Genomic DNA, 16,091 nt, shown 5'->3' with positions numbered 1-16,091 from the left:
ACACATTACAGTACTCCCAAATTAATTAGCGGAACAGGAATAAATAAATAACGGGGCTGTGGGGGGAGGGTTAGGTGGAGATCAGTAAATACAAGGTGGAGGCTTTGGCCACAATATCGTGTTGTGATACCACATTTTGTGTGCGTGTTTGTGTGAGTGCGTACACAATAAAGTCAACCAGGCACCAAAATGCAAAGCATTCTTTATTCATTTCGTAAGACACGATTATTCATGAATAGATCTGGTCAGGTTTATTTTTTCTATTCGTCCATCTCTGCATCCTCTCAGGCCGGCAAGGAATATCTGAGGTCTGGGAACACCTGTCTCACCATCTCTCTTAGTTTGACAACCCACCTCCTTGGGAAGCCAAGTTTGAGTGGCATTTTCCCGTCTCATGTGGCTCAAGTGAGTCTGAGTTGAATGTGTGATAGTTGTCCGAAGATCAGTCTAGAATTTTCAAATATATAATAGCTGTATCAGTCACAAAATGCCCTTAGTAGCATATAACACAGAACAACAATGATTAAAGATCTCAACTTTGTGGCCTGGGGGCCATTTGTGGCCCGCATAATGTTATTTTGCAGCCATTTTACTTGACATCAAAGTTAAATGTTAAGCCCCTTTTTTACCACTGTACACGTGTATCACCAAAATGGCATTGCTTAGCCCTGAGTGGTTGCTTATCCATTATACTTTTTGGAGCTGTGCACTTTTAATGGAACCACTGCTCAGAACCTCCTCCAAGGTACAGTCTAAAATGCAAGCTGAGGTACGAAACAGGCCGAGACACACTCATGTACAAAGTTTACAATAACCTGCTCTGCCCCAATACTGAGAAGCTGTTCGAAATTCGAGAGTTGCTATGGCTTCATAGGTACAATTCTCTTTAAAAAAGAATCCAAAACAAGAACAAACAATATGCAAAGCTGTGTTTCTGTAAGAGATGTTCATTTCTGACATGTTGAGTCGGGTGTGTCTTAACCTCCATGGCAGAGGCTCTGTCGAACGCTTGAGATTGATTCACCGAACCCCTCGGGTTCGATCGAACCCAGGGTAAGAACCACTGATCTCAACGTTCATGACCGTGTTTCACAGCGCTTTTGTTCACGTATTTTATTTTCTATGTAACTATGGCCATCGAGGACTATGAAGCATCCCATGGCTGGCTTTAAAAGTTCATTGCATGACATCAGTTGAGCAACGCGTTCTTGGGTGGCGATCGATGGGAGGTCGAGTGAGAGACAGTGAGATGGTGGAAAGAAAAGCCACCGGGTCCAGGGGGTATTTGTTATTGTTAGATTCAGACGCAGCAAGAACGTTGCATTGCTAAAATGGCTACAAAACGGACCTTTGGATGTCAAGCAGTTAAGACAAGAAGCGCTCTGATGCTGAAAGAGAGGGGAAAAGTGATCAAAATGAAAGACGGAGGAAGCAAAATAAAATACATTATCCACCAAATTAATGTAAGTGAAAGTGAACGCTGATCATAAATTTTGCAATTTCTTTCCCTTTATATTCTTTCTACACTGACTATATGAAGTGTCAAATAAGTGTGTGCTCATACTTAAGCACTATTGGAATAAAAAATAGAGTACACATGTGTTTGTCAGAATCAGAATCAGAATCAGAATCATCTTTATTGGCCAAGTATGTAGAACACACAAGGAATTTGTCTCCGGTATAACACGCTGCACTAGTATCATCGTAAACAACAAAATCATTGAACCATTTTAGAGTATACCAGTAGTTTTGTAATACCATTTTGTGGTACAAGAAGAGTGACTATGTCAGTGAAGTTTGTGTGTGTGTGTTTACATCTGAGATCAAATGTGCTACAGTGAAAACCCCCCTGTTGTGAAAAATTTCTTGCTGCAAACATGATTTCGTTGTAGAGGAGTTTCACTGTACAAGTTTTTGTTAAAGCTTGATCATTGTCTACGTTTGTGGGACCCACTTTGTTCCATCGCAATCCAGAACCTGACAGCAAGTAGATTTATTTGTTGAATCTTTTCCTTTTCTGTTCTTGTTGGAATATTACAATGAAGAACCTATTATTGTATTAATATGAAACAAGTCAAAATGCATAAAGAACCAAGGGTATGACCGGATAAGTTGTTTACTTCTTCCGACTCCACTTTGAACAAACAAGAACAAACAAGTAAACAGTGCTTAATGATGACCATTTGTTTCCTTTTCTTTTAAATCTTTTTACTTCCGACCAAATATATTCTGTTAACTGTTTATATGTTCAATAAATAAACAAGACACAGTGGAAGGCTAACAAAACTAGCTACTCGGATATTGTGATACTCATTGGCTCCAATGACACTAGGATGAGTCAATCACAGATCACAAAGCGGAACATAGTTTGGACTTGTGATCTTGCCAGAAAGATGAGTCAGCATTGTGTAGTTGTCTCTGGGCACTTGCCTGTGAGGCAATGATGAGAGGTTTAGCAGGTTGTTCTCACTTAACCGGCTGGGTAGTTTTTGTAGTGAGCGGAGACTGCAATTTGTGAATAACTGGCCCTCTTTATGGGTTCGGCCCAACCTACTGAGGTTGGACGGCCTTCATTCAAAACTGAGAAGGCGCCATCACTCTTTCTAGAAGCATAGATGACGGTTTGAGCCTTCCATGACAGCCCATATTAGAGCAGACCTGCTTACAGGCGATGAGCCTTTCAGAACATGTGTGGAGTCTGTAAGGCAAGCGCTAACTAGCGCTATGTTAAAGTCTTACAAATCACATCGCTTTCTATGAAGATTAGAGTGTCAGACATACTGATTCTTACTTACTTACTGCTGCATTGAATACTGACATGTTTTCGACTGAGTTTAGGCATTCTCCGTTGCTCGGTCTTATTGATGACACAGTGCACGCTTCCAATAAGTCAGCGAGAACCAACAAATAACTATTAGAACCCTACGTTCGTAACCTCCCAACACGCATTTTGAGTACCCAGAGAAAACTCAAGCAGGCATGGGAAGAACATCCAAATTCCACACAGGAATGCCTTGGAGCCCAGATTGGAACCCACAACCACTGTACTTTTGAGGCGGATATGCTGACTTCTACTGTGTCACTGGGATGGAGTAATACTGTCAATATTGCACTGATGGATATAGTATCAGGGGGCAACGCATAACTGTGGTTACTACACGTATTTGCTTGACACTTCTCCCACTTGATGTTGAAAACAAATGTTGCTGGCTGTCAAACCAGACCAAAATTCAGTTTCTGTAGCCAAAAACTTGAAAACAATGAATCAATACTTTGACTGACCAGTTTGATAGCTGACCTCCGGAGTTCCCACTCATTCCATTCATATGACTTCACAATGTTGGTCACCAGCGCGTGGACGTCTGTCTGAGTGCAATTCTCAGCCTTAGACACAAGTACGGTCTTTCCTGCTTGCATCTGTAAAACAGCCAAACCGTTATTCTGCCAGTGTTTGGTCAGAGGACTCACTAGGTGATGTTGGCGGTAAAATTGAGGGGGTGGCAACGCTCATCGCAGAAACAATTTACAGAGTGCAGTGGCTAACCTACAATTGTCATCTTACACAGGATTGAGTTTGATGAAGTTTGAGAAGTTGAATAAGTTCAGGTGAACTCTTGGCTTTTTCTGCCACCAGTGCAATGAAGTAATCAGGGCTGTGGGCAAATTTCAAAGCATCTTCTTTGGAGTTGAAGACATACAGTTTCTCCTTGTGCTTGAGCACACCAATGAATGGATTTCCTGCAATGGGAATGTCACATGAGAATCTTATATTTAGTTAAAATTAGGGTATAAAGCATGCGACATTTGGACATGATTTAAAAAAAATAATTCATAGGTTTTCAGAGCGTCAATGTAAACACCATAGATAATATCTTGTGACTGAATTTGATACAGTCAGAGTGGCCCTTTGATTATTAAAAAAAATAATAAAATCTAACACTTGGGATGCGGTTACTTTTATTTTGGTTTTACAAGTTACATAAATCTGATGCATTATTATATCCAAATCATTCTTCAAAAACGCTGATAAACATTAATTTTAACTTTTCCACAATAAATCGAGAGGAATGGGGCAAAACTCCAAAAATATGGAAAGTTACGGGTGCCCAAATGTGACTACGCAGGTCGATTGTAGTTTTAATAATAATAATTCATTCATTCATTCATCTTCCGAGCCGCTTGATCCTCATTAGGGTCGCGGGGGGTGCTGGAGCCTATCCCAGCTGTCTTCGGGCAGTAGGCGGGGGACACCCTGAATTGGTTGCCAGCCAATCGCAGGGCACACAGAGACGAACAACCATTCGCACTCACACTCACACCTAGGGACAATTTTTGAGTGTTCAAACAGCCTGCCACGCATGTTTTTGGAATGTGGGAGGAAACCGGAGCACCCGGAGAAAACCCATGCAGGCCCGGGGAGAACATGCAAGCTCCACACAGGGAGGCCGGAGCTGGAATCGAACCCGGTACCTCTGCACTGTGAAGCCAACGCGCTAACCACTGGACTACCGGGCCGCCCTAATAATAATACATTTAATTTTTGAAAGCGCTTTTCATCATACTCATTACACAACAAGTAAGACAAACTAACGCTTCACAATAAAAAAAACGGGATTCAAAATGGATGCTTGCAAACATTACTCGTAAACATTACGAGCCCCGAATCTGCCGAAGACAAGTACTGACCCCCAATGAATTTTTTACGGATTTGGAACAATTTAAAATAGGTCCATTTTGACTGGAAAAAAAGTGGAATTCCACCAAAAAGCGGAAAAATTCATCCCTGGATTATTAGCAGTCGAGATTTAGTGGAGTTAAGAATGAGAGTTTGTTTAAGCTGTAGTATGACCAATCACCACTAGACGGCAGAAATTCCTGAGTTGCACTTACACTGCCTTCGACCACAATGTGAGTAGGCCAAATAATTTTTGGTGGATTTTGGAATGATATCCATCTATGCATTGACTGATCCACTAAAACTCACAAGGGCTGTGGAGCGTGAAGGAAGGCACAACTAAGCTGTTTTTGTTGTTTGTTTTTTCAAACCAGCTGTCTTTGGGCAGTAAGGGAACACATAAGATGAACAACCATTCATGCTCAAAATGACAGCTAGGGACTGTTTTCACTTTGGGAAAACGTTTACTTTGTCAAATTTAGGAATGGATTCATGATTATTTTGCTTTATTGAATGTATTTTGTTATAATTACTTCATAAAAAACGATTTCACTTGGGATTTCCTAGAATTACTTCACACTTGACTTTTAAATGCTGTGTAGCTAGCTGACCTTATCACACGCGCATTGCCAATCTGTTCAGATGTCATTGGTACCAAAGGGCCATTACCTGGAAGAATAAGTCCATTTTTGTGAACAAGCGTGTAGGCACAGAATCCATTATATTGCAATGGCAGCTCAGTAAGATTGTCAGTCGTTTCAGGCTGGAGCCACTCGTGCTGCTTCGTATGTGCTGGATCAATGCGCTCACCTGTATAAAGAAATAGTACAGCTCGCACTCGATATTCTGGTAAAATTATTTGCCATTCCATTAACTTTTGTGTATGATGTCAGCCATACTTAAGTGTTCGTTTATTCTTTCTTTGTCTGTTTTGACTTCTACTCCCACCAGTAGGTCGTCCAAAGGATATTTGGAAAAAATCTTGGCATGAGAGGTACGGAAGAACTTCAATCTGAGTGCAATGTTGTTCAAGATGTTCAGCAGCTCTGCCTGATCCTGAAGTTCCGACCACAGTTTTGACAAGGCCTTGAACAATGGCTGAAACAGGATGATGAATTAAAAAAAAAAAAAAACAAACAAAGAAAAAAAACGTGAGAACATGGAACATGGGCCCGGTGGTCCAGTGGTTAGCACGTCGACCTCACAGTGCAGAGTTACCGAGTTCAATTCCAGCTCCGGCCTCCCTTTATGGAGTTTGCATGTACTCCCCGGGCCTGTGTGGGTTTTCTCCGGGTACTCCGGTTTCCTCCCACATTCCAAAAACATGCATGGCAGGCTGATTGAACACTCTAAATTGTCCATAGGTGTGATTGTTCATCTCTGTGTGCCCTGCGATTGGCTGGCAATTGGTTCAGGGTGTCCCCGTCTACTGTCCCCGAAGACGGCTGAGATAGGCTCCATCAACCCCCGCGACGCTTGTGAGGATAAAGCGGATCGGAAAATGGATGGTCATGGAACATCGTCATTCAGTAGTAATGTCTGCAACGCATGAACTAAGTCTATTATCACCATCCATCCAGCCATTATCTGAATCGCGTATCCTCACAGAGGTCACGGCGTATTGGCTCCTATCCTAGCCCAACTTTGGGCATGAGTCAGGTTACACCCTGAATTGGTTGCCAGCCAATCGCAGGGCACACATAGACAAATGACGATTCACACCCACAATGATATCTAGGGATAATTTCGAGTGTTCAATTAACCTACCGTGCATGTTTTGGGAATGAGGGAGAGAACGGGAGTACCCAGAGAAAACCTGCACATGCACGGGAAGAGCTTGCAAACTCCACACAGTAAGGCCAAGGCCAGATTCTAACCTACAACCTATGTACTGTGCTAACCAGTCGACCTCCTTGCTGCCTATCAATCATTCATTCATTCAAATAAATGTGGAAATGTTCTCATAGTTTTCAGAAAATTACTTACAAAAACCTTTGAGGTAGCGACAGCTGCCTTGGGCTGCACCGATGTTTTGAGCAGGTATATCTGGGAGAAAATGTCCTTCTGAATGATTTCAATTCTTTTTGCACACAAACGTGAATCAGCCTGAAAATGAATGCCATAACAACTGTTTATGGTATTAATGAAGATGAACAAAACAAACTCCAGGTTCAACTTTGACTAGAATGCTGGGTCAAATTTGACTTTGCTGTTGGGTCAAAAGCAACTTTGCTGTTGGGTTAATTCAGTGTGACCCCCATAATTAATTTCAATGATTGAATTCATTATTAATCCCATGTAATCAATACATTTTGTTTTATGCCATGAGCACAGCATATCTTACCCAACATCTTTTAATCCAACATTTAGTTAAACTGACCCGACCTCTGACCAACAGTTGAGTTTCAAATTTGACGGAGCATTTTTAAGCGTGTGAATTGCCCCAAAACCTGCGCTACTCATAGGAAAGCCATAGTCTCGTGACGTTTGAGACACCACACTTGAGGCAGTTTCTCGAGGAATTGAAAAGTTATTGTCCGCCCATTCATTCACAAAGGCTCAGTTTTATGAGTCAACTTCTGTTCTTTTGTTTCTGTCTTCCTTGCAAATCCCACAATTTTCCTCTGGTAAACAAACTGAACGTTTTGGTCACGTGATCTCAACAGGTCTAATACAATCTCTGATAGTGTACCAGAAGAGAGAAAAAAAAATCGGGTTGATTTTGCTTCTTAACCCTTTCAGGGACAGCAGTTACTACAGTGGACAGCTTAACCGTGCTATCAGGTTACTGGGTGCATAAAAGGGTTAATTCATAGTCCACAAATGTAATATTACTGTATCTTCCGGATTATAATTTTCTTTTCAAAGTTTGGCCAGGGGTGCGACTTATGTGTGAAATGATTATCACATAATATTAGAGGTCCCGAAACCCCGGGCCGCGGACTGGTACCTGTCCGCGCGCCATGTGTTGCCAGGCCGCACATAAAGAATATTCCTTCCATTTTATTCATTTCGAAATATGATGTTTTATTTTGAAAAAATACCGGATTTTCTGTTACATCCGTCGACAACATCCCATTGACGCAGGTGAAGGTGCACTTAGTCATGTGATAGGTTACAGATTAAATGAAACCCAAGAGCTAGCAAAATGAGTAAAAAAAAAAAACCAAACGTCTTTGGAAAGTTTCTTTCGCCAGGAGACAGAAGAGGAGCCTACGACTTCCAAGAAATAGAAGGCTACATTTAATAGACAGTATCAGGAGTCCTTCTTCAAATACGAATTTATCTGAGTGGGAGATTCCCACGCAACAAGCTCACTCTGCATAATATGCGATGATGGTAAGTCGTATTTTTCATGAATTTTTTATTTTCGATGTATCTTATTTTGAAGGCACGTTTAACCGTTACCATAGCGATCATAGAATGTTGCGGCCAGATGGGACGTTCCTCGTGTCATGATTCGTGTTTATTCTTATGTTTTGAACATACCACAGTTTTCACGCAGATCATATCATATTCTTTTGTTGCCCTTACAGGCCGGTCCTTGAAAATACTGCCTGACATTAAACCGGTCCCTGGGGCAATAAAGGTTCGGGACCCCTGCATTATATCATTTCACATTATTTTCACATTAAACCACAAGAGGATGCTGTGGTCTGTGTTGATACTTTCTACATCGGCGGCAACTGATCAAAACTGACGATGACTATGACGTAAGTGACGGAGAATAAGTGCCGCATCTTCGACGCCTGAAGTTGGCACAGTTCTTTAAAAGTGACACCAAGGATGAGGATTTCATTGGATTTCGTGATTTGGTGTGACACTGATGGTTTGGTAAACTTGTTCGCATGTTTTTTATGCTATCGTTATCTGAATAACTTTTAACATGTTCTGTGAAAATACGAGGCACGTTCTCAGTTTGTTGTTTATGTATGTCTTTGTCTGTTCTTGGTGTTGGATTTTATCAAATAAATGTACCCCCAAAATGCAACTTGTCTTCTTTATACTGCATTTTATGGCTGGTGCATGTACTGAGGAGCGACTTAAGAGTCTGGAAAATATGGCACTCAGAATGACGTGTTTAGACTCGTGGGGACACAAAGAACATATTTTGGACTCCATTTAACGGCAATTGACGGTCCGTATTACCCCCCCCCCCCCTACCCAGTGTTTTCCTTTCTGAACTCTGACTGTAAATTTCCCCATTGCGGGACAAATAAAGGATATCTTTTGTGACCTTGACTCTGACCGGAACTGATCACCATCAGAATGAATGGTTAAAAAAAACAAATAAATAATTAAATAAAAATTCTGATAAGTATCATTTTTAGTGTGTATGTGGGGATGGGGGTCGGTGGCGGGGGTAGGAAATGGACATGGTCCTTCATGCCTGGAAAAAAAATAGGAAATAGAAAAAAAAGTCGACTCACTGACGCATTTAATTGTAGAAGGGAGTATAAAGAGGCCTGATTAAGTGCACCTTTTACCCATTCACAAATGCAACACAGCTGGAATGCCACAAGAGAATGTAGCAACATGCACAATCAAGCACCAATGACAAAAAAATCTTCTCACCAGTAAAATTTGTAGAAAATGTTCACACTGCCTGACATTGTAGAGCGCTTTTGTTAGTTGAACCAGTGACACATCACATTCTCCCGGCTGACTGCCATGATACTTTTCTAACAGCGCTGTGTATTTCCACGCCAAACTCTGGGAGATACTCAGCTCATTCTCTATGGCTTCGCTGGTAACCGAAAGCGCTTCACAAAGAACTGCAGGCACTGCAAAGCGAGTGATGAAAAAGTCTTTTTGAGACCCAATTGCAATGTGTGAACTGAAGATACTGTGTCATACTTAGTTCGGAAAACTTCATGTCCTGTTCTTTCTTGCTGGCTTTGTTGAAGAGTCGAATCCCTGTGACAGTCATTGTGAGCTCTGAGAGCTGTTGCTCCTTATCTCTCTTTGTGAGCACCATAAAGGCCCCCAGTTCACTTGATGGAAAAACACTCTGCAAGGCAGCTGATACAAGCCATAAAGTGAGTTGACAACCGTAAATACAGTGGTACCTCTACTTACGAAATTAATTGGTTCCAGAAGAAATTTCTTAAATAGAAAAGTTTGTAAGTAGAGATACGTTTTCCATTCCAATTCTGACAAATGTTTTATAAAGCATAAAATGCATCAAATATGTAACAAATAGATGTTTCAAATTAGATTATTGTGCAATGTAAACAACAAAGAATAGAGTAAAGAATAAAAATTATGGTCATTTAATTTTTAACTGCATCATTATCTTTTTTTTTTGGCCTCTTTAGTTCATGTTCTCTCTCAGAAGTGTTTTTTGCCTGGTGTTTTCTAAAGAACTGAGCAAACGACATCAGCTTTTGTCGGCTTTTAACAAACCTTCGAAAATGTCCAAGGCAAAAATTAGCAGAGTGAGCGATTGCCCGACTGGTGAACACTTTTTCTGGGGATTCACATTTACATAAAACTATCGGAAGGCCTCATGGCCCAAGGGGCGAATGACGAAGACGCTGCATAGACACACCTATACATATAGACTCGTACGGTAGAGGCCCCTCTTAGCCAATGGGATGCCAGGATGATGCTCGGGAATAGCCAATGGCAGAGTAGCTGTAAATGTGTTGCGTTCAGGAAACACGGAGCTGTGAACGGCAACCCATACTGTACTCTTACGTTTCGTATCTTGAAATGTCTTCACAACTAGAGGCAATATTTTCCTGTTGAGGCGTTTCGTAACTTGAAAATGACGTATGATGAGACGTTCGTAAGTAGAGGTACCACTATACAGAGTATTGGAAAAGTGAGGCCTGAGGTTCTTCCTTGGTGAAATAAATTATTGTTTGATTGATCGAATTGCCTCTGCTATTTTTGGGGGAATCCACATTTCAGCATACACAAACAAAACGGTTACAATGAATGGTTCCTCTCTGATAATAATAAATCTAGTCGCTAACGATGTCTGGCTGAACAGCTACAATCGATAGTGCTGCCCTGCGGAGGGCATGAGCAAATTGGTGTTCAGTGTTTTGCCCCAAGGATCATTCGACAGCTGACAGAGTCGGGATTTTTTCAACCGTTTCGACCAGTCGTCTGTCCCTTCCCCCAACCACAAACTGCAACCTCTCTCACTGAGGACTTCTTCTCCTCCCCCTCCTCTTTCGACCAGCTCTCATCAACCCAGTATGTCACCTGGTTCCTGCCTGTCCGTCACAACAGAGCAGGTAAGGAACCAACTGAGGAAGATGAATGTGAGGAAGGCAGCAGGTCCGGACAAGATCAGTTCCCGGCTCCTCAGGACCTGCTCTGACCAGCAGTGTAACATTGTCCAGCACATCTTCAACCTGAGCCTTAAGCTGGGCAGAGCTCCACAGCTGTGGAAAACTTTGTGCCTGTTCCCAGTGCCCAAGACCCCCCACCCTAAGGAGCTGAACAGCTACAGACCGGTGGCGCTGACGTCTCACCTGATGAAGATGCTGGAGAGACTCATCCTCGCCCACCTTCGACAGCTGGTGAGCCCGTCACTGGACCCGCTGCAGTTTGCCTATCAGCCTGGCATCGGCGTGGAAGACGCCATTATCTCCCTCCTCCACTCAGTGCTGTCACACTTGGAGAAGGCTGGGAGCACTGTGAGAATCATGTTCTTTGATTTCTACAGTGCCTTCAACACCATCCAGCCCAATTTGCCGGGAGGCAAACTGCAGAATGCCGGAGTGGACCACCATCTCACAGCATGGATCATAGACTACCTCACAAATCGGCCGCAGTACGTGAGATTGCAGAGCTGTGAGTCGGACCGGCTTCTCTGCAGCACTGGAGCGCCGCAGGAGACTGTTCGGGCTCCATTCCTGTTCATCCTCTACACCTCGGACTTCAGACACGACACTCCAAACTGCCACCTTCAGAAGTTCTCCGATGACTCTGCGATTGTTGGCCTCATTACAGAAGGGGACGATCGGGAGTACAGGGGACTGACAAAGGACTTTGTGGACTGGTGCCAGCAGAATCTCCTCCAGATCAACCCTAGGAAAACTAAGGAGTTGGTTGTGGATTTCTGCAGGAAAAAGTCCTCACCAGCACCGATGAACATCCAGGGTATGGACATAGAGAGGGTGACCTCCTACAAGTACCTTGGTCTTCTTCTGAACGACAAACTGGACTGGTCTACAAACACGGACACCCTGATTAGGAAAGGACAGAGCCGACTCTTCCTACTCAGGAAACTGAGGTCTTTTGGGGTTCAGGGGTCACTCCTTAAGACGTTCTATAACTCGGTGGTGGCCTCAGCCATCCATTATGGCATTGTCTGCTGGTCAGGCAGCATCTCAGCCCGGGACAGAAAGAGACTGGAGCGTCTGGTCAGGAAGGCCAGTTCTGTCCTGGGTTGCTCCCTTGACACTCTGGAGGAGGTGGGCAACAGAAGGATGCTAACTAAGCTAAAAGCTATGATGGCCAGTCCCTCCCACCCCCTCCAGCCCGCCCTGACAGCACTTGGTAGCTCCTTCAGCCAGAGACTGTTACACCCGCGCTGCAAGAAGGAGAGATACCGACGCTCGTTCCTACCGACTGCTGTCAGGCTGATGAATAAAAAATAACAATCATAATAATAATTATGTGAAAGAAAATTGTAAATAGTACTGAGATTTATCCATTGTGTTCATATTGTATTTAATTGAAAGATGTTTGTTGTTGTTTTTTTTTTCTTTCTCCTTTCTTCTTTCTACATACATTCTTGCTGCTGGAGGCTGTAAATTTCCCCAGTGTGGGACGAATAAAGGATATCTTATCTTATCTTATCTTATCTTATTCAAACTGTAATCCCTTCGCTCCCTAGACGACGTGCTCAATGAAATGAGCAGACAGTACATGAAATAAGCATACATGGGTCACTTGTCGGCAAATTCGTTCACAAGTGCATGGTGGGCTCTTGTGACCTTAGCCACAAACTCCCTGTTGTGTTTCCTATCACCTTTGCTGATTCAGTACTTTTGCCATTGGGTTACCTGTAGCCTCTTGCACAGAGCTGACATCTGAAGGTGAGCCCATGCCAGAGCCCAGCAGGATGAATGTGATGATTTTACGGTAAAGGGCATCCAACTGGTCTTTCGTTTTCACCCTGCTCTCGGTGATCTCCCTGCTCACTTGGGTTAATCTTGTCTCCAACATCCAGTTGATTTCCCTGAGGAACCCTCCTGGATATTAAAAATAAATAAATAAATAAAATACTCTCATGGTTGGGAAATTATAGTCATTTTTGGTCACCTCACGGTCTGTCCTTGAAAGGCGCTTGTAAAAAAAAAAAAAGTATTATTATTACTATCATTTGACAACAATAAATGTGAATGTATTGTAAATGCCTGGGCTTAAGTCTTTCCTCAAAGTGTCATCAGCGCTTTCGTGAAAGTTGCCATCTTTGGTCAACAACCACCTGGCAACCAGACTGATTCCGCCAACGGCGAGAGGGAACGCGGCAATTTTAAATTATCCTGCGGGCCTGATTGAACCTCCTTATGGGACGGTTCCGGCCCGCGGGCCGTATGTTTGACACTACCGCTTTGCATAACTATCTCGCGGGCCGGATTAAACTCCTTTGTGTGCCGTACGTTTGACACCCCTGATCTAGAGCATTTAATCAACCTACCATGCATGTTTTTTGGAATGTGACAGGAAACCTGAGTACCCGGAGAAAACCCACGCAGGCACAGGGAGAAATTGCAAACTCTACACAGGAAGCCTTGAATCGAACCCACGGCCGACTGTGAGGTGGACATGCTCACTAGTCGACCATCGTGCCACTAAGCAGAATGCACTTCAGTTCAAATTTTGATGAAATAACAAAGGCTGAAAATATGTTAGCAGAAATCTCAGTTACTGTAAATGGGGTGGTGTGTGTAGAACTGAGCAAAGCAATTTAGATAATAAATTTTGGAATAAGGCTGTAACACAAGCTCTTTGACTACAATCTGGATTCGCCGTATAACATTGTAAAAAAAGTTACAATTGAAGATCATTGGACATTTTTAATACTGAGATAATTGATCTGCTCAATTATAGTGAGTGATAATTAACACATGGATTTGTCGAGAAAGATTTGGTGTTTTTCTCTGTTTGACAGTATTGTTTATTGACCATGTTATGGATTTAGATTAGTTCTGTCTACATTTTAGTGTTTCTTAAACTTGCTCCAATTCTAATAATATTATTATTACATATATAAATGAATATTCATGTAGCATAGAAAACATGTTCACTCACGTCTAGAAGTGTAATTGATGTCAAAATACACTTGCATCTTGATTGTGTCAAGGGAAGGACTGCATGTGGCTGGAAGTGTCTCCACGCGCAGCTGTCAGGAATATTACCAAAGGAAGAACATCAATTTGCCGCTCATTGAGATAGTGCTTAAAGAGTTTTGAGGTGCAGTGTCCATACATTGTGAAACCAAACACGAATGAACCACTGTGCTGGAATTTAGACAAATCTATGGAGTTTATGACTTACTTGTCCCTAAACAGCCGCGCATCGCTTCGCACAGACTCAGTCACAGCCCATTGTAACAATGAAGAAATTTACCTCGGCTGCTGTTCTCTTCAACATATTTGCATTGTACGGGAATGTTACCTTTATGGAAAGTTCACTGTCATCTTTAGATGTTAGTACGATCTTTTTTGCACTCTTGTAGGCTTGTGGAATTCTCGAGTTTTGTTTACTTTGTACACACAGCATTTTGGCATTTTGGGTGAATTCTTGCTCGTCGTCGGCAAGTGAAACGACTCATTACTACCCCCTGGTGGTATTGCTCTTCAGTGCAGTCGTCACAGAGACCTCCAACAGCGAACGTAAACGGAGTACGTCATTACGGAATAGAGTGGATAACAAACGTTTACCTGCACCGTTAACTGAATTTAACCTTGTGGTTGTCACCTCCGTAATTTGGTGACTTTTGAGAACCTGAAAAAAACTCACCATCAATTATTTCTGGCAATGAGACTCCCCCCACAACTGCAGTTAAAGTAGGAAGGTGAAGTGGTGTGCTACTTTCGCTAAGGTTAAGTAAAAAATGTGACTGGCAAACGGGGTGAAATGTAAATTTTCCAGAGGGCTCTCCACAATAGTACATGTATTAACATGATTTACGCTTGGCTTTAATTTAATTTTTATTTAAATGAATGACGAGGTGGAGAAGAACCTGCAGACTAAGCATGCACTAACTGTGTTTTCTTACCTTTAAAGCGATCATGTCTTCCGACAAGGCATCTTCTGTTGTACATTCGTGTGCTAATTCCAAAAGTATGGGTTCGACCACCCTTTCGGCCAAAGACATATTTCAAATCGTGAAAACAGTCGCTTGCTGAACCTCAACGACTGATTTGTTGTTTGCCAAGATGTTGCCACAGCAACAACGGCCTGAGTGAAAATTCTGTCCAGTAGAGTTCGCTACAGGTTATCTTTTTGAGATGTGACATTAAACGGGTACAGTAAAATTATTATCCGTCAAATTTCCTAACCGCGTATCCTCTTCCCGGTTAATTCTCGGTTATTCAGAAGTGGCAAAACCCACCCACACCCTCATTAAGTACTAGAGTCCAACTAATAATTCGAACGCAGACACTCAAACTTAAAACTGATTCAACTCTTTAACTTCAAAAATACATACAGAAATAGAATTAGGCACAAAATGTCCATTCGTCCATCCACTTCCGCCCAAATTGCAAAAATATACATGGCAGGGTAATGGAACACTCGAAATTTTACAGTGACTTCAGGGCACATAACTATTCATGCTCACACTCACACCTTGGGACAATTTAGTCTAAATTCATTGGCCGCCCAATAATAAAAATAATGATGATAATAATAAATCTTCCATGTGCCAGATTTCCAAGTAGAGTGCTTCAATACTCCGCACACCCTCGGTATTGATCATTATTGTAGGTGTTAAAACGACATTTTTGGTCAAGAACAGAGACTTTCGAAAACCGAGGTTTGACTGAGTCATACCACGGTTATCGACCATAATCCGTCACGAAGGCTGTTCGAAAAACGATTTTTTTCGAAAACTAAAACGCTCTTTTAAAAAAATCCTTATTGAACACGTTTGCTCGCAATGGAAGCGTTACTTCCTCGTCTACCCGAGGAAGCGTCACTTCCTCCTGTAAGGAAGGCAAGAGGATTCAAGTGGCGCATTCAAGTGAGCTCAGTTTGGTCGAGAACCGATTTTCGGTCGTAATCTGAGGCATGAAAACCTCGAAATTTGACTGTCCTGTACTTCCAACGAAGAAATATTCTAACATACTGTATCTATTTTTTAAACAAGAGAAATCTAAGATACACATAAAATAATAATGACAATTATTTTAACTCAGTTATTAAACATGATAATACCATATTT

At 42.2% G+C, this 16,091-nt stretch overlaps 1 protein-coding gene across 3 annotated transcripts; it reads right to left on the bottom strand.

Annotated features, from left to right (window-relative positions):
* Positions 1 to 185: 185 nt before the first annotated feature.
* Positions 186 to 15,710, bottom strand: cfap206 (cilia and flagella associated protein 206). 3 transcript variants are annotated; one of them, XM_052052157.1, is made up of 11 exons: positions 14,925 to 15,707; positions 13,955 to 14,045; positions 12,703 to 12,891; positions 9,533 to 9,697; positions 9,251 to 9,459; positions 6,662 to 6,781; positions 5,575 to 5,773; positions 5,345 to 5,485; positions 3,563 to 3,738; positions 3,283 to 3,417; positions 186 to 447 (listed from the first exon to the last, which is right to left on the bottom strand). In XM_052052157.1, the coding sequence occupies exons 1-11, from the start codon at positions 15,021 to 15,023 to the stop codon at positions 226 to 228; spliced, it is 1,746 nt and encodes a 581-aa protein (XP_051908117.1). In that variant the 5' UTR covers positions 15,024 to 15,707; the 3' UTR covers positions 186 to 225. The 3 variants fall into 3 exon arrangements, with proteins under 3 accessions (XP_051908117.1, XP_051908116.1, XP_051908118.1); XM_052052156.1 differs by lacking the exon at positions 14,925 to 15,707 and adding an exon at positions 14,321 to 14,474; XM_052052158.1 differs by lacking the exon at positions 13,955 to 14,045 and having other exon boundaries at positions 14,925 to 15,710.
* Positions 15,711 to 16,091: the final 381 nt, after the last annotated feature.

This window comes from Hippocampus zosterae, chromosome 19 (assembly GCF_025434085.1).
Source record: "Hippocampus zosterae strain Florida chromosome 19, ASM2543408v3, whole genome shotgun sequence".
Classification (NCBI taxonomy): Eukaryota; Metazoa; Chordata; class Actinopteri; order Syngnathiformes; family Syngnathidae; genus Hippocampus; species Hippocampus zosterae.
Note: the sequence above shows the minus strand (reverse complement) of the source record. Positions and strands in the feature narration are given on the sequence as shown.